This window comes from Psittacula echo (assembly GCF_963264785.1).
Source record: "Psittacula echo genome assembly, chromosome: Z".
NCBI classification, from domain to species: domain Eukaryota; kingdom Metazoa; phylum Chordata; class Aves; order Psittaciformes; family Psittacidae; genus Psittacula; species Psittacula echo.
The window spans coordinates 85,520,157-85,538,724 of NC_137742.1; the positions used below are offsets into that span (position 1 = coordinate 85,520,157).

The 18,568-nt window shown below is 49.6% G+C and overlaps 1 protein-coding gene across 1 annotated transcript in view; it reads right to left on the minus strand.

Annotated features, from left to right (window-relative positions):
* Window positions 1-4,862: 4,862 nt before the first annotated feature.
* Window positions 4,863-18,568, minus strand: part of WDR59 (WD repeat domain 59) — a gene marked incomplete at its 5' end in the record, with an annotated part of 52,303 nt that continues 38,597 nt past the window's right edge. The window contains 8 exons of the mRNA XM_080638709.1: window positions 4,863-5,914; window positions 6,892-7,034; window positions 7,430-7,556; window positions 9,115-9,187; window positions 9,280-9,424; window positions 10,432-10,544; window positions 12,413-12,494; window positions 13,975-14,108. Of these exons, the coding sequence (XP_080494835.1) occupies window positions 5,679-5,914; window positions 6,892-7,034; window positions 7,430-7,556; window positions 9,115-9,187; window positions 9,280-9,424; window positions 10,432-10,544; window positions 12,413-12,494; window positions 13,975-14,108 (1,053 nt within the window). The 3' untranslated portion in view covers window positions 4,863-5,678. The remainder of the gene's footprint in view (window positions 5,915-6,891; window positions 7,035-7,429; window positions 7,557-9,114; window positions 9,188-9,279; window positions 9,425-10,431; window positions 10,545-12,412; window positions 12,495-13,974; window positions 14,109-18,568) is intronic.

Consider the following 18,568-nt stretch of genomic DNA (forward strand, 5'->3'; position numbering starts at 1 on the left):
GGCCACCCCCCCCCGTGTCACTTGCCATGAGGCATTATGTGTCCCCCAGCTAATTAATACTTAATTAAATGTCGCACGTGTGATTAGCCGGGGCAGTGATTAGCGACACCAGCACCCCCAGCCCCTGCACCCCCGAGAACCATAGACAGATAAATCACAAGGAATGACAAGAAAAGAGCTTTTCCTCCATTCTGGCAAAGCACTTCCTTCAAGCAGCACTGGGGCTGGGGGTGACAACACCGCTGTGGGGTGACACCCTTGACCACAGGCTGGACACAGGCTGGCATACTTGGGTGTCACTGGCCACAGTCGGTGATTAAGGTGGGGTTTGGAATCAGGAATGGGGTACCCCCCTGGCCTTGCCCCGGCACCTGGCTTTGGGGCATTAAGAGAGGCCTTTAATCAAGGCAGATGCAAAACCTGCCATGGTGGCTTCACCTTCCAGCCCTGCTCCTGGCGTCACATGGAGCTGTTGGAGCAGGTTCAGAGGAGGGCAACGAGGATGATCAGGGGCCTGGAGCACCTCCCATATGAAGACAGGCTGAGAAAGTTGGGGCTGTTCAGCCTGGAGAAAAGAAGCTGTGTGGAGACCTCATAGCAGCCTTCCAGTATCTGAATGGGGGCTATAGGGATGCTGGGGAGGGACTCTTCATCAGGGACTGTATCGATAGGACAAGGGGTGATGGACTTAAAGTGAAACAGGGGAAGCTCAGGTTAGATGGAAGGAAGCTCTTCCCTGTGAGGGTGGTGAGGCCCTGGCAAAGGTTGCCCAGAAAAGCTGTGGGTGCCCCATCCCTGGCAGTGTTCAAGGCCAGGCTGGACTGGGCTTGGAGCAACCTGCTCTAGTGGAAGGTGTCCCTGCCCGTGGCAGGGGGTTGGGACTGGGTGAGCTTTGAGGTCCCTTCCAACCCAAACGAGTCTGGGATTCTAGGATTCTATGTGATCAAAACCATCCCTTGGTGGCCGTGAAGAGATTAAGGTTTCTCAAGCGAGCGTGGAGGCAGTGGCACCACCCCAAGGCAGATGCTGAGGAAGCAGAGGGAATCCCCGGCTGTGGCCTCACCATGCTGCCCCCAGTGGTTGTGCCGTCTCCCTGCCGCCCAGGCCGGTCCTGCCGGTGGTGTGGATCCAGCTCCACCGCAGCATCCCGTGGCTGCTGCAGTTCTGGGAGCAGCAGCCCCCAGCGCGTCTTGGTCTGTCCCAGCCTCTCCCCAGGGCCCGGCGAAACCCGGGAAAGGCATTTCCTTCCCTTCACACCCACACCCAGACAGGGCAAGGGAAGGCAGGCCAGGCACCACGGTGATGGCCCAGGAGCCAGGGGAATGCTCCCGGGTTTCAGACTGTCCAGGTCCCTTGGGCACATCGTGCTGCAAAGGGCCATGACAGGGGCTCGCTTGTGGTTTCGGCTCCTGGCAGGGATGGGATCAGCTTTTGCCAGCTCCAGGTTCCCAGCACAGCACAAGGTGCACCGGTGGGTCTTTCCTGTGGTTCCCATCTAAGTACACAGGGGTTCCTGTCCCAGCTCCCCCGCACGAGGGCTTGGGGACATCAGTGATCTGACACCCCGTCTGCCCTCACTACAGGGTGCTGACAGCTCCTGGGCTCCATGGTGGGGCTCTGTCCTCTGTGCAAGGGGCAGGGGTGTCCCCAGGGTGGGTGAGCAGACCCCCAGCTCTGCGGTGAAGATGTCACCCACTGGAGCAGGGATGCTCCAAGCACTGGATGCACTGGGAGGTCAGTGTGCAGACCAAGCTGTATGACAGATGCTGCTGTCACAGCAGTGGAGGGTTTTGCTGCTGTCCCCCTGTCCCGCCATAATTGCCACCCCTGTCCCCACATCGTGCAGGCCCCAGGGCGAAGAGCATGCAGGAGTGGAGCTGGGTGATGATTAGCCCGGCCCATACGAGAGCAGCCAAGTGGTTTTGGCTCCTCAGCTCTGAACTGGTTTACTCACCAGGCAGGCGCTGGGGCCAGCGCGAGACAGACACAGGAATGTGCCACAGGGCTTTGGGCAGGATCAGACCCTGAAGTGCAGGCACAGGCTGGCGCTGGGGGAATGGTGCTGCGGCCACAGGGGAAGAGAGGGCTGATAAAGGCACTGCAGCATCCCTATGGAGAGCTTCTCCTTGGCACGTTCTCCAGCATCGCTCTTCCTTGTTTTGCTGCCAAACTGATCAATAGAGATTAAACTTCCTTCTCCATGCATGGAGAGCCTCAGGGGGCATAGGAAATGCACCCATGCTCCCCACCCCCCTGCTAGCTCTCCAGGGCACAAAAAGGGTTTGAAAAGCTTGCGGTGGTCCTGAGGGCACAGTGTGGGCTGCCCCAGGAGCTTTCTCGTCCAGGTACACTTGGAAAGCCAGTGTGGATGCACTGGGCAGCCCCGGGCATACACTCAGCAGGTGGCTGAAGCAAGTCCTGCCAAAGCAGCTACTTGGGTTTGGCCCAAAGGTCCCCTGTGCTCAGCAACCTCCTGTGCAAAGGCCAGCAGCAAGGGGGCAAGATCAGGCCCAGCGGTATCTCCACAGGGCACTGCTGGTGCTGCAGGTGGCCTGAAATGGAGCTTCCCCCCTTGGAAATACCTGATCACTCCCGGAGCCCTGGCAAACCCATGGCACTGGTGAGGCCCTGAGGGAAGCGGTTTCACACCCTTCCCATGCTCCTGCCTCATGTTGAGTGGCCAGTTTAGTTCAATATCCCCTTGATCTGCACCAGCAGAAACCACCAAGGGGTCACACCATTTCCCCAGCACTCAAGACTAAGCATGGTCCATGACCTTGGTGGCTGGATGATGTACATGGTCTGACCATGGCAGCATCCCCAGAGCTGGTTCAGTGCGCAGGGTGCCAAGATGCCCCTCTTAAGCTGTGCCTGCCTTCTCTTCTTAAAGCCTGAAGTTCTAAGAGATTTGGCCAGATTTGGGAACTGTTTACATGTTAACAAAGAGCAGGTGGCTCAGGGGACAAGTAGTCAGTGACAGAGCAGATGGAGGGGCTGGTGTGGGTGCAGAGCACGTCCTGTCTCTGATTGTTGGTGCTGAGCACAACAAGGGCAATATACTTCTCACTGGGTTCTGGGCAGGTGAGAATAAACCATTCCAGTTTCCTTGCAGTAGTCACTTCTGCATTGAGCAAGATCACTCCCAAAGCAACCACCACACATGCTGCAGGGTGTGAGACAAACACCTGCAGTGTCCAGGAAGAAATTCCACTTACCTGTGCAGGGTTGCACAAACAAGGCACAGCAAAGCGCTTTTCCTCCTTCCTTCGAAGCCTCAGCTGCCATCCACCTCAGGCACATTCGGATACTACAGAGATAGACCCTAATGAACTGTAATAACACATAAACGCTGGCATCCGTTGGTCCGTCACCCTTAAATAGCATGTGTCCTTTCCCTCCCAACCTGCGCACGCACTCAAGCATGGAAATGAAAACACTTCTGAGCCAAAAGGCTGGTGTGTAGGAAGGCAGACAACAGGAGCTGCCGGTAACAGCATCCTCACCCCAGGCCCAGCTCAGCACCCACTGAGCTTACTGGGGGTGCAGGCACTGCCCGCGGCCTCCCTGAGCTGCAGGATGTGGGGTTTGGTTCAGCAGCAGCTCAGACAGTGCCTGGCTTTGCTTTCATAGAATTACAGAGTGGTCTGGGTTGGAAAGGACCTTAAGATCATCCTGTTCCAGCCCCCTGCCATGGGAAGGGACAGCTCACACTAGATCCAAGGCTCTGTCCAAGCTGGCCTTGAACACCGCCAGGGATGGAGCATTTACCACTTCTCTGGGCAACCTGTTCCAGTGCATCACCACCCTCACAGTAAAAAGCTTCTACCTTCCATCTAACCTGAACTTCCTCTGTTTCACTTTAAGCCCATCACCCCGTGTCCTATCGCTACAATCCCTGATGAAGAGTCCCTCCTCAGCATCCTTATAGGCCCCTTAAGATACCAGAAGGCTGCTATGAGGTCTCCACTCACTGTTTTCCCAAGAGGTGTATCACAACCCATGGGCAGCTACCAGGCACCATCACACTATCCTGCTGTGAAAGTCAGTCTGGGGGTCCCAGCAGCAGGCAGTGAGCCCCACAGCTACTGCAGCTCTCTGGGGCTGCTGTGTGCAGGTATCCAGAGCAGGATCCCAGTTTGGGGTGCAGGGAGAGGGCTATGGGTGCAGCAGCGATTGCCACACGGGGAGGAAGAGCTGCGGAGGGCTCCCCACGGAGGGAAAACCAGCACAGCAACACCAAGCTCTACCAGAAGAGCACTTAAAAAAATATCTTTAATGGTTTAATGTTTTCAGATACACCCCTCTGTTTATTCCACAGCAAAGCTGGCACAAAGGCAGGGAGCACGCACGGCACGTGGCCCTGTGCAACAGGCAAGCACAGGAAACTGGGATCAGTGGTGGCATGGCATGGTGGTAACTCCAGCGGGCTCAGCCCTCACCACACATTTGCCCAAAGCCAAAGCTCAGGCTGAAGCCTCCTCAGGGGAGCTCGGGGTGCACAGGGCATGCACACAACCGCTGAGCAGCATCCCTGGGATGGGAGTGCCCAGGGGCACAGCCCCAAACAGACAGATCAATCCAGTACATTCTGCTATTGAAGCTCCACAGGGAGAAAAGGCACAAACCTTTTGCCTCCAAGAATCCCACCACCCTTCCAAAACCCATTTTCCCCTCAAAATCGTTCCCCATCTCAGAAGCCCTGCCACTCAAGCACACCATCAGCAAACCTCAACTTATTCACAGATTTTCCTCATAGAGCGTGTAGAAAACAGTCAAAAGGAGTTGCACGAAGCAAGCTCAGTAGGGAAGCAAAGGCCTTCTGAAACCATCTCAGGTGCCACCACCCATGGAAATGCTGCATGAATCCCAGACTCAAAAGGCAGCATCACTGACAAGGCAGGGACAGGCAAGTTAAAGTGCATTCTATCACCAGGTCGCAGCAGCAGATGGAGACACTTTAAGAGTAACCCGACTAAAACTGCTGGCAGAAAGGAACTAATCCCAGTGACCATGGGCGCACAGCGGGGCTTTACACACCAGCCACAGGTACAGACCCGTGATGGGGAAGCTATTTAGGAAGTAATCCTAAAAAATGTCACTTTTCAAGATTTTACTCTTTTATGGGATAATCTAATAAATGTAAACAGCCATTCAAAAAAAAAACCAAAAACCTTGTTGCTTCCTAAAGCGACTCCGAGCACAGTCCTACGGACTGTTTGTTCTCTAAGCCCAGTTCACAGTTTGCCTTTAGAGCTCGCTGTTGCTTGTGAATTATTTCTGCTTTAATTATTTGGCTCCCTTGGAGTCCCTGTGAAGACACTATGTAGCTGAAGAAAGTTTGGCTCTGCCATGAGAGCCCTTTCCAAAGGAGCTTTTTAACACCTCCTTATCCCCATTAAGACTAGCAAATATTCATATACCCTTTTGCAGGAGGGAGCAAATTTTTTTGGACTGGCATCTATTGCCAGCAATGGACACAGGGAATTTGGTCAAATCAATCTGAAAGCAACAAGTGTAGGAATATTGGAAGCACTTGTATACATCACTGCAGCGCATCACCAGGACATCCTGCTTCAGCTCCCTGTGGCATCTCCTCCAGACACGCTGTGGAGCAGAGTTGATTCACCATCATTTGGGAATTAAAAGAGTAAGTGCAGCTCACAGGATGTCAGCCCACCTCAGAAGGTGCTCTCGAGCAGGCAGTGGCACCCGCAGCCCGTAGGGCACACCTCCTGTGTGCGAAACCACTCCATCATATGGCTGGTGTGGCCCCCATGTCCGCACGTCAGGCAGAAATTGGAGGAGCCTCGCACCGCCACGTGACAGATAGCGCACTGGAAGGTGAAGCCCTTGCAGATGGCGCACTGGGTACCACGCACCTCACTGCGGCAGTGGCTGCAGTACACGCCGAACTCTGACAGCAGGGAACAAACAGAGAGTTAGTGCTGGTAGCCCTGCACACAGCCCGCCGTTCAATAGAGGAGGCTCCCAGACTCGCTGCCCAAGAGATCAGCCTCAAACCTCCCCCACAGTTGGAGAATGGTATAGAATCATGGAATGGTTAGGGTTGGAAAGGACCTTAAAGCTCACCCAGTTCCAACCGCCTGCCACGGGCGGGGACACCTTCCGCTAGACCAGGTTGCTCCAAGCCCTGTCCAAGCTGGCCTTGAACACTGCCAGGGATGGGGCAACCACACATCTGTTAGCAGTTTCAGTCTGGTATCAGTGCCATGGCTTGTCAGCCATGGAGGGACAATGGCAGTGGTCAAACTCACCAATTTTCCCTCCAGTTACTCCCCAAGAGGAGTTTCAGGTGACAAGGTGAGACAGCCACTAATTCCCTGGCATCTCTCCTCCATCTCTCCTCCCAGGTTAGGCGCACCTTTTCCCAGAGGCCCAGGAAGAAGGCATTTTGGCAGCTGCCCTTAAGCAGCAGTTCTGGGCACCTACACTGCTGGAAAAATTTTGGAATGAAAGTTCTATCTGCCTATTGGCTGGGTCACCCACAGAGATCTTCCAATAAGGCACTACAAGGATACACCAGCCCAGATTCAGAAATTAGGACAGCGCATGTCTGGGCTCTTCTTCAGAGGGAATAAAGAATGGATATCAGCATAAACAGCTGAACATCACTATCATAACAGTGTGTACTTTTCCAGCTTTGCTGAGGAGATATTACCGTCTACAAAGCCCTTGAACCAACATCAAGCCCTTGAAGCAACATGTGCAAGCCTCATCTCCAAGCAGAGCTGAGAAGCAGCCGAACCCATCTCTCGGCAGAGCTAACCTCTGGGCAGCATGATGGACACTTTGCATCCCACCTACTGACCCTGTGTTCCTAAGCTCCTGGACTCTGCCTGGCAGCTGGAGCAGGCTGAAGGAGGCACTCACCAATTCCTTTGTGGGGATCAGGAGGACAAGAGACAAACTTGAGAACCTCAGCCCTCTTCTCTCGCAGGCCCCAGCGGTAAAGGATTTCTCCATAGCACTTCTTAAAGTCATCAAATTGCTGAGTGTTGGCAGGATCCAGAAGCCTAGAGGAATAAACAGGGTTGTCATCCCCCCAGTGGCTGCAATCCTTTTCCCAGTGATGTCTATACAACCAGGTAACACTGCTAGGAGAGCAGATTACTTCCCATGTGCTGCTGACAACCTGGCTGAACGCTAACGGATCTGGCCTTCACTTGTACACTGAAGGGTGTGGACTCAGTGGGTGCACTGCCCACTGGGGCCCCCACCATGGCCACTTGTAGATGTATCATATGCCATCCAAGCAGAGTTGATCTGCAGTGTGAAGCTTCTCCAAAAGAAAAGGTCCAGGAGCAGGTGTGGTACTTCACAGCACCAAAAGAGACCTGGCTATAGTGTTTTAGCTGACTTGGGTACAGAGTAACACATCCGAGTGCCCCCAAGACACCCTATAACCTACCTTTTGTTCTTCTCATGCTGGTCTTTCTCACGCTCCCGATGATCGGGATACATTAGGTTTCCATAGCGGAAGTCATCCGGAGAAGACTCACACCAGGGATTGGAGGCCTGCTCTGTGTCTTTGTTTGCTGCAAGCATCAAAAGGCTGTGAGCACACCTCAGAAAGCACAGTGCTCATGAGCATAACCTCACCAAAACCAAAGTGGGGAAGGAAACATGGAAGACCACTACCTTAGAAAACTAAGTGACCATCTCTATTTGCCAAGTGCTTCTACTGCACTTGGAATCCTAGACTGGTTTAGGTTGAAAGGGACCTTAAAAGATCATCTAGTTCCAACCCCCATGCCATGGGCAAGGACAAATTACTCTTCTGGTGACAGGATGGGAACGGGGATCATCAGGCAAAGAAATCTAACATGGAGGAATTCCTTTTGCTTTTTTCCACTTTAGACAGCAAGTAATCAGGCATTCAATCCTGTGGAGTTTGCCTGCGAATGTTATCCATGGCAGACCTGGAAGGAGACAGGGGTGTCCTCCCTGTCTCTTTCCTAGAGAGGGAGGACTCTCATCACAAGGGCTGCAGTTACGTAAAGGGACCTCTCTATGGGAAGTATTGCCCTGGGGACAGGGAGAAGACTATTAATAATGGCTACAAGACATCAACAGCTACGCTAAGCACCACTCTCTGCTCTTCCCCATGTCACAGATGCCCTGATATCGCCCTGAAAAGTTACAGCTTTGGTGCTAACAATGCTGATGCTGCCCCAGGCCCTGTGTATCACAAGGAATTAGCCAACAGCTTCAACTCTGACACTGAAGCCCTTAAGAATGATTTGTCCTTGACACCTTTGCAGCTCAGCAGAAAACCTCATTAGGCCTGCGGGTATTCATGGCACCAAGAACATGAGATAACCACAGCCTTCCCAACTGCTGCTGTTTTTCCAGTGACAGGAGAAAGCACAGCACTCCTTTTGCTCTCCCTGAACCCTGTGGCATTAGCTGGCTGATGACATTGCGAGGCCACTCTTGATAATCGCTGAATGATTGTGGTGACTGGAAGAAGTGCCTGAGGACTGAAGAAAGAAAATGTCACTGCTGTCTTCAAAGACAAGGAGAAGGACCTGAGGAACTGCATGGCAGTCAGCCCTACCTCAATCCCTGGGAAGGTAATGGAGCAGCTAATTCTGGGAACCATGTCCAGGCATGTGTAGGCCAAGAAAAATACCAGGAGGAGTTGGCATGGGTAATAGGCTCAGTCGAGGCAGTCACCCCAAGTGCTTGCTATAGCCACGCTGGAAGCAAAACAGTACAAAGTGGTCTGTCTCTTTACTTGGCTCCCAGTGGAAAAGGCAGCAGTGGGAGCTCTTGGCTCTCGGTTAACCTGAGATCCAAGGGCCTACCTGGGTATGTCTAGGGTGTTGGCAGTAATTCCTCCAAAGCCTAGTGGCACAGCATGCTACAGAAGGGGCAGGACTGCATGAGCACTGACATGGTTACTGCAAGCCCTGCTCACTTCCAACCATGGAGTCGCATCATGTGGGCCAAACTCTGGAACTATACTCTGCTAGCAGAGTACATTTACAATCACAACCTTTCTTCCCCCACAGGAAGGAAGGAGCAGAAGCCATCTCAAATCCAGGCCACAAGGGAGGGAGATCCTGCTATTTCCTACCCAGGTCTTCATACCTATGCTCCAGCCTCCGGTGCCAAGTCCAGGATCTGACATGCTGGAACAGGAACCAGAGGAAGTAAAGCTGGGCTGTTGAGAGGGAAAGGAGAGGAAATCATGTTACCTATATGAGCGATGTTAACAGATAGTCGAGACAAATGGGGAAGAACTGGCAATCATACATATCGGCTGTGGGAGGCCAGGTTGGAGGCTCGAGGAGGAAAGGGGCCAGAGTTTGGGCACCCCTGTAGCCTGGATTGGGCTTCAAACACGCTGCAGAGCATGGCCAGGGTCTGCACATCGTGGAGCTGAGAGTAATGAGCCAGCCTGTGAAATGAAAAGGACACACAGTGTGGAACTGGGCAGAATTCAGTGGCAAAAGCATTCAGACTGCAGGGCAACTAATTCTGAGCCTCTTGCCTAAACCAATTTGGGACACATTACTGCCCAGAGGAGGCATGTATGCTCTGAAGGACTCAGTTGTCCTTTCCATTCTGTCATTGAGGAGCCAGTCCTCCTCCTGAGCATGCTCACAGGCCAGAGAAAGATGGGACCTCTGGGAATACAGCAATACTCATGCCCTGATTATCCCAAGTTTGTGCAGCTTCAGGAACAACATCCACAGAACTGATTTTAAAAGCTGCAGCCATTAGACTCACCCCCAGCTACAATATCTTTCTGAGAAAATTTGTTTTGCCCTGTGGACCACAGGTTTTCTGGGTGGCTGTGAAGTTTCTGGTTTCCTCTGAAGACTGTGCTCCCCTCCCACCACTGTCACACAGCAGAAAAGAGCTAGGTCAAGCAACAGTAATGCCAAAGTACACCTCACAAATCCTGTGCCTCCAATTAGGATATACTGAGATAATATAAACTCCTGAAGAGATTCAATGGCAGAAAGACATCTGCAGCTAATACTTGGCTTTGAGACCAGTGGAATGGCTTCCCTCATGTTTATACAGCAACAGTGAATCTGAAGGTGGAAAAAGCAGCTGCACCAACACCCTCATTTAGGTAGGGAGCAGAAAACGAAAATCCCTAAGTCAGGTATTGTGTAAATGCTAGAAAGCAGAGCGCCAACTGCACCTGGCCTATTGATCAGTGTCAGCCAAAGACGACCTGGATGCTAGACTGGAGGCCAAATGCTGCCTCCTGTATGGCATAAATACACTTGCAGCTTCCCTTCTTAATGTACATCAGGCTTGAGAAGTGAATATACATGCTGTGACACTACACTACTCCAAATTTGAAATGACACCTTACCACCAGTACATAGTTATGGAGGGCTTTGCTTCAGCAACCATTTCCCAACCCCTCCCCGGCATTCAGACACCTACAGGGACTCCAGTAATTGACGTCCAAATGGATGTTGTGCCCAAGGTATCTCCAAATCTGGGTCAGATTTTGGTCCAAGACAGAGATCAGTGGCTACCATGGCCAGTGACCAAACCTGGCAGACAGGAAGGAAAAGCATCAAAGCTACAATTAGGAACAACCATACTCCCAGGGCATAGGTGTGTACAAATTCCCTCACAGACAGATAATAATGGAGCTTGCTTTTTTTTTTCCTAGCAGCCGGGAGCAGTTTCAGCCTCTATGTCACAAATAATATACATAATAACACAAACCCAAAGCTTTCCCTGTTCCACTTGCTTTAGGTTTGAGTTAAACCTTGAAGAACAGTCTAACACTCAGGGTAGCTTAACAGACCTATTAGTGCATTTTATTGTAACAAACCTCAAAAGGGTTTAGGTTTAGTTTTAGTTTTGGTACTGTTCTTGGGTTCAGAGATGTCTGGTGGCTGAAAGTTTACTTTTCATGCAGTGATTCACCAGTATCCTTTGATTAGTTGTGTTACTGATCATCTCTGTTCTCCCGGTGCAGCCCAGTGCAGTCAGGAGTACAAATTTACCATTTCTACTCCAATAGTTTAGCTATTTCACATGATATTTCTCATTCATTTACATACTCCACTCTGAAAACAGTTGATCTTTTCAGCCTCTGTACTGCTGCTCTAGGACCGTTTTTGTCTCTTGTGCCTTCTAAATTGGGGCAATTAGAATATTCCAAGGAAAAGCATAGCTCCTAGTTTGGCATGAAAAAGAGAACAGGAAAAAGAAAATTGTGCTGGAAAGACAGCAGAAATCAGAGCCAGTAACATGGAAAAGTAAAGAAAACCCACATGCTCCAAACAGGAAGAACAGCCAGGAGCAGCAGTCCCCAGCTGCTCACTGGGAACCCAGAAACAGGAGAGAAAGTAAAACCAAAGATGGGGCTGAGTACAAGACAGCAAAGAAAGGAAATTGGTAAGATGCCGCTTCCTACACTGCTATAGAGCACATCTTACATGTAACCTGCAACTCAAACATCTCTACCTGCTAGGAATGGGGCAAGCTGCAACACAGACTGGAGTTACACAGGACAGGGAGAAACAAGCAAGAAACAGAGGTATCTCAGAGAAAGCTTGCAAAAGTTATTGCACCCAAGCTCTGGTCCTATGTGGGCAAATGAGAGGGCAAGATGAAGCATTGACAAAGAGGACCTAGACCTACCTCCTCTCTCCTACTCCAGAACCCACTAAGAAGCAAGACAACAGCTTGAGTTTGCTTCTGCTTAGATGAGGTAAGCCTACGCATGTTCCCTGTCCAGGTCTAGGAAAAGCCAAATGCTCAGGAGTAGAGCACAGCTCCTCTGGCAGTGCCAGCTCCTGTATCTTTCAGATGCTCCTGTCTCCTCTCAAATGTTCTGCCTGTTGCAATGGACTAAACACACAGCAAAAGATGTGCTACAACAGTAATTTTTCTCCTGTTAGCTGCAGGCAAGTAGCCAGCCCCATTTTGGGGCTGGGTCCCTGGGTTCAGACTCCTGTGGAGAAGCAGGTTGCAGTTAGCACCCAGTGCCAATGCAGATGAATACCAAACAACAGGAACCATTATGCCTAAGAGAGAATTAAAAAAACACCCATCAAAATGCTGACAGCAGCTCGGCAACTCTGTGCACAGTTACTCCATTTGCTGACTCAAAAGCAAGCTGCATTCTTCGCTTTGCCTGCAGGAATTCCCCAAAAAATGTGCTTCACTCAGTTTGACAAAGGGCATAAAACAATCTTCTTGCAGCCCTGGGAAGGAATCTCTAGATGCCGAGAGTCAGTGAGACAGAGACCACCTCTGTGGCAGTTCCACAGGCCTTGGTTCACAAATTGGAAATTCCCTGGAACAACTGCTCAGCCCAGGTGGCTGTTTAGGTATCAAGGTGACAGCACAAGCCATTTGAAGGTAGCACAGCGTGCTGATGAAGAGCTCTGATTCAATGTCATACCTGTACGAGGTCCCTCCGTCCCACAGCCAAGGCTGAGGCAGCATTCTTCTGGCAAGTCTCCTGGATATTATTCACATTTAGTCTAAAAAGAGAGAGCTCAGTTACCTATGAAGGTAAAAGTAAAAAGAAAAACCCATGCTAAACCCCACATTACCTATAAAGGTGGGGAGGGACGGGGGAAAAGTAGTACTGACAGCAGCAAGTAGCTCAAAATTTCGTGATCAATACAAACCTGCTAGTATAGCCAGGATCCCATCGCTTCCTTCTCTTATTCAGGGATCACTGCCATCCTTCTCCCACTGTTCATCTTCACTAACACACTGCACATCAAGTCCAGCTTCCAAACTAGCTGGGACTGATCCTAAGAAGCCCCGTCTCCAAGGAGATACCAGACCAAACTTGTACCAGAATATCCCTAAGCCAGAATTTATTCTTGTCCCTAGAAGCTGGTGCCATCAGCTTTGTGGTCCTGTGCCCATTCAGCCAATTGGTCTGCTCTGACTGACCTGGACTGAGACAGTGGCATGCTGAGGAGAAGCAGGCTGGTCTTCAGCCTGCTCTCCAGTAGGATAACACATTCCCTGGGGAGTCTCTGAGAGGTTGGCAAGGTGGCCTGAGGAAACCCATGTGGGCTTTCCTGCTTATCGTCAGAATTCTTCCCAAGACATATGGCACTTTTACTGCTTAAGATCTTACAGCAAATGGAAAAAGGTCAGGATGTTCACACATGAGATATCCAGAGTGGAAAGGTCCAACAGTTTTTTTTAAAGAACACTTTTTTTTAATAATACAGAAAAAAAACCGACATGGGATATTTTTATTTTCTCTCTTCCCATACCCTTCTGTCTCCTCTAGGAAGGGACACCTGCTTCTTCCCTGAATGTCCATAAATTGGAAATTCTGTGAAGGATCAGGCAGTATTACCAAAGCTAAGGAAAAAAAAAATCAGGAACATAGATTTGTAACCATCTGAAATAGAGAGTTTGGAAAAAGAAGCCCCTTGTTCTTAAAAAAACCCATACCAAACAACCAAAAATCACAGAACTTCTACATCTTTTCCATTAAAGCAAAAAAATTTGCTGTACAGACACTGGCATGTACAACCAAGTCTCCAAGTGAATGGCACATTCCAAATATTTCTGAAATGAAAAAGTCTTATGAGATATTAACAAGTTTACAGTATGAAAATGTGCATTTATTGGGATTTTTAAGCCTGTGCATTTAAGTGTGGAGTTTAACAGGAGATTTGAAAAAAATTTGTACTGATAACTTCTCTCAAGCTGCAAACCTGTAAGATTTGCAATGATGGTGCTGGAGCACCAGTTCAAACTCTGTATACAACACCCCAGCACAAATTTCTTCATCACACTTTTCACATTTATAGGAGACAAGACAAGTCCCCTCTCACAGGCAGACGGATACCATGAAAAAGCAGCAAGGCAAGAACAGAGGAAGAATGTACAGAAGCACTCAAAGGTCAGGGCTGACTGATATCAGGAGTAAAGCACAGCCAAAACCAGCTGCTTTGATTTGGGAAAGGATGCCAGCCCATACATACTCACATATAGAGCTCTCCCAGCAGCTTGTGGACAGGCAGCAAGCAGGAAATATCCTGGATAATAACTTTCCCAGCAGCTTTAATGGGTCGGTTGTTGGCATCTGTCCCCTCTCGTTTGCTTTTCCACCTCCTTGATTTCTGTATAACAAATTGCAACATGTTACTGGGGAGGAGGACAGCAGGCTTCTTGGGCCAGGGAAAAAAGCACTAGGGTCAGGAATAATGCAAGCAGCACCCAAACCTGCCTTTCAGAACGCCCTTTGTTACCCTGGCAAACATCCATGACATGCCCAGGAGAACAAGCATCTCCATCTGTAGAAGTGAAAAACGGTCAAGGCAGTGAGCTCAAGGACAGACTCACTCAAAAAGTATTTTGTGAAAGCCAACAAGAGAACAAATCGGCCTCAGGATGCCAATCAGACCTGGGCAGGTTTGGCAGGAGGATGGCTCAATTATCATTCTCATTAGAGGTCTGGTCTGGAAACCCTCTCTGCACAGACCACTGCTGACTTCAGCCAACATCAGCACACAGATGTGTGGAGGCAGCTTTCGCTTGCCCTTAGCTTCAGGGCAAACTGACAGCTCGAGTCTGTTTTGGTTTGTTCTTTCAGTGTCTGAGTAAACCTCTGTTTAGCTTCACACAGCAGGGGTCTCACCTCCTGCTTTATCAACAGCTTCAGAAAAGCAACTGGCAGATCATAAAGCAGGACCCAAGTTTTCCTAGCTACCATGCTCACAGCTACTTACAGCTGGCTCAAGGCATAAGGTGGTGGGGAAAAGGGAGAAGAGGAATCAACACAAGGGAACAAAACCAAGAAGCCAAGATTCCCAGATACTCTCTGTAACAGACAAAGAGATCACATTAATGCCAAGCTGCATAAAGCCACCTTGGCTGTATGAAACATCATAGAGTATTTGGCAGTATCCTGAGCTCTTCCAGCTCTTAGCTCTAGGAGAGTGAGGAGGAGGAGGGATGAGAGGATGAGCAGCAGCACAACAGGCAGAAGGCACTGGAGCTCTACTGGCTGCTATGCAGCATTTCCCAGGGCAACAAAGAATGCTTTGCAGTGCTGCTCCCCTATGGCTTGTTCCCTTACTGACACACACAGTCGATGCTCCTACATGGAAGTATCCTAGTCATGCCAAGTTAGAGAGGGTATTCTAAGGCACTTGTGGGGCTTCCTACATCCCTATCTGAAGCAACCAGTTCCTTTGATGGAGCCAGCAAAGCAGCCCTGTGGTGACAGCTCTGCAAGACAACACATCCATGCTGCTAAACAGCAGGCTAGGCTACAGGAAGGGCAGGACTTGGACCTGCAACTTGGTCACCTCTACTGTGGATGTCAGGCCAGGTCTGGGATGGCTGGGTACCAAACTACCATCATACACAGTCCTGCGAGAACCTGAGCAGGCTCATCACAGTCACAAAATGCCCTTAAAAAAACCTCATTAGAGAAAACCACCTCATTAGATCTTAAGAAATTAATTCCTTCTTCACTGCCTGCCTGGCCCAAGCTCAGGCCAATGTGCTGAGGAGGTCTTGCTGTGCTGAGCGAACATGCGACTAGCACGTCACAAGAAGCAAAACGGACATGCTCCTGAAGCCACTCTGGACAATGGATGACTGAGGCTCAGAGGCTCAAGCACAGGCTTGACAGTAAGTGAAGGAGGCATTTCAGACCTCAAAGAGGTGGAGGTGGATTTTGCCAGGGTTGTCCACGTGAGAGCATCACCAGTTCCCCTGATCTTCCACTGCTGCTCAGAGGAAAGAGAAGCAGAGCGTGCATGCTGCCCAATATTCAGAGGTGCCAAACGGTGGTGGAAACAGGGCTGTCAGCATTCAGCACGAGGAGGCTGACGAGGGTATGATTCTGATCTCTGCCATGTCCCCTGAAGTCCTAATCCATCCAAGCAGAGTTTGCCTGCTACATCACTCTGATAAGTGCTATGCAGTAGAAAGTGGATAGAATGTGGGCAGGTGGGAGACCAATCTCTCTGGAATCCATCAGTTCCTAGTGAAGGCAGTTTGATTTATCTCTGACTCTCTTCTCATTAGGCAGACTATACCTCTTTTGATAACACCTAAAAATGTAGCTACCCTCCCCATGCTGAAGGATGTGGGCTGTATTACAGCAAGGTTCCCAAATAACAGTGGCACCTGTACCTCGTTCCTTGTCAGGACGGCCAAATGCTGTCTGCTAGCTTCAAGTGAGGAGCTGCTGATGCTCCCGAAACCAATACTTGCGCAAAGCTTGGGAACCCCAGAAGGGACATGCAGTGTTCAGCCACCGTCCTGGAAGGACTACCAGGCTCCTCACAAGCAAAGCTGCTGTTTGTGCTGAGTTTGAGCAGGTAGCTGGACCCAGGTTTGCAGATGCAGAACCACATTCTGCAGGTCTATCACCAGGGGTCTTCTAAAGCTCGGCAGGAATTTGGAGAGCAACTTATCACCTCCTGACCATCCATAAGCCAGCTGCCCCCAGGACTCACAGACTATGGAGAATTCCCTCTGACTAAGGCAGTTTCTCTGTCCCATTCTCAGGAACAGATTCAACCTGCTCCTGCCCTCTGCAAGAGCAGACTGCGGGAGCCTCTCAACAGGCATTTCAAAGGCTAGAAACATGGACAACACATACCACTTTCCACAGGTAATTCAGTCACTTTGTTGTTGTTGTTGTTTTGAGGAGAATGACAACAAATGAGGATGACAATGGAAAAGAGACCCAATGAGTGGTTTCCACTTCTTGCTGTTAGCATATCACCAGACAAACGAAGACACTACATGTATCAGAATCCCCTGAGAACTTGGACTCACAACAAAATCGTCCTGTTTCCTTCCTCTAAGCACTGCCTATTTACTCGCAAAAAGGGATGCCCTAATTTTTTACTGGTGCAACTCCTGGAGTAGAGATAGTTAATTGCCAGTATGTCCTGCCAGCACTACGCTGCCATAACCACTACTTCCTGCCCCTGTGACAAAAGAAAATCCTAAAGCCAAATGTAAAGTCACATTAAAATGTCTGTTCTTTTGGAATTCAGGTTTGTCTCAGCCCCAGTGACAAAATGTTAGAAAAAAACTATGAACAGAAGTATGGGAACCATCACCACTGACAGCAGAAGTTCTACTTTGAGCCAAATAATTGCTGGTGCTCATTATAGGAGTGGCTCTCCACCAGGCGGCATTTGAGCACTATTAACAGGGGTTACCAGAGGCAAGAAGGGCTCTAGTTTGAGTTTGTCTAGACAAGGTCCACCACAAGGCTCCTCGTTCCCTTCTGTTTCACCTCTTCTCCCTGGGGAAGCTCTCACTATGGTGATATTTAAAGGTGTCACCAGGACTCACAGGCATTGAGGTAGGACGGAAAACAGGTCTCTTTTTAGTGGCTGGAGCACAGGTCACAAGGGGGAGCAGGGAACATAATAGTTGGAGCTGAAGCAGAAATTAACATGCGTGCACCAAGCTAACTATGACAGCTGAAAGGTCAAAGACACGGGTCTTCTGTACTGCCTCTGATATTTCTAGCTCCTCCTGCAGCCTAGAATCCATGTCAAGCAGAACTGCATCTACCCAGCTGCTCCTGAGAGTTTAAGGAGAGGAAGAACAGAAAGAAAATAGCTACAGTGACAGTAAATTAAGACTCATCAGTTCCTCAGAGCACCAGAAGGAAAGAAACCAGAGTATTTATGACAATCATGGGATTGAAGGTGACAGTGGGAACAGCACCCAGTAATGACTAAAAAAGCCAGCCTGTATCTGCACTACCATACCTAAGGCTGTAATTTCCTGCAACCTGAGGTGATAACAATGGCAGTAAATGGGTTACATGTAGAAACAGACAGCCCAAGAATAAGCCACCAACTGCTTCGTAGCAACCACCATCATCACTATGTACTCAGCAGAAGTAGTTCCGAAATGCTGTGTGCCTGCTTGAAAAGGATGCCCAACAGTTGGGTGTGTGTGTCTTTGGATCCTGCTGAGGCAGTGCTGTAAGCAGCATCATGAAATGTAAAGTGCCTATTTGCATAAGCAGATGCAAAATTTCAGGGTTTGTGGTATAAAGTGGTGTTAGCAGAGCACAGGGAAAGGTTGTGGACAGAAGTGAACAGACTTGATGCCAAAGATTAAGCTGCAATATGGCATTTACAAAATGAAGAGGTAAACTGACTCAAAGTCAGGTTCAAACTCCTTCTAATATTATTTTTTCTTTTAAAGTAAGATTTAAAAATTGCTGCCTCCCTGCAAAAAAGCTATGCTCCTTTATCCTGAACCACTGCCTCCAGATTAACTCCCCCATGCAGGTCATGCAGCACTGCCTGGATTTTTCTTTTCAAAATAATCAACATTTACTATTTCCAGCACCTCCCACAGTACCAGGCAACTTCCACAAAGGGGGTAAAAAAAACCCCAAACCAACCTATCAGAGGCACTTCTGTGGCCCTCAGCAGGAATATTTCTTTAGAGCTTTCATTAATTAACAGCTGGCACCTGCCCTGAAGCACTGGCATTTCTGAAGTGGAGTCATTACCTAGAAAGAAGGAGGAATTATTCCTTCTTTTAGACTTGTTAAGCTCTTGCTTCCTGGAGCACCTTGAGCAAT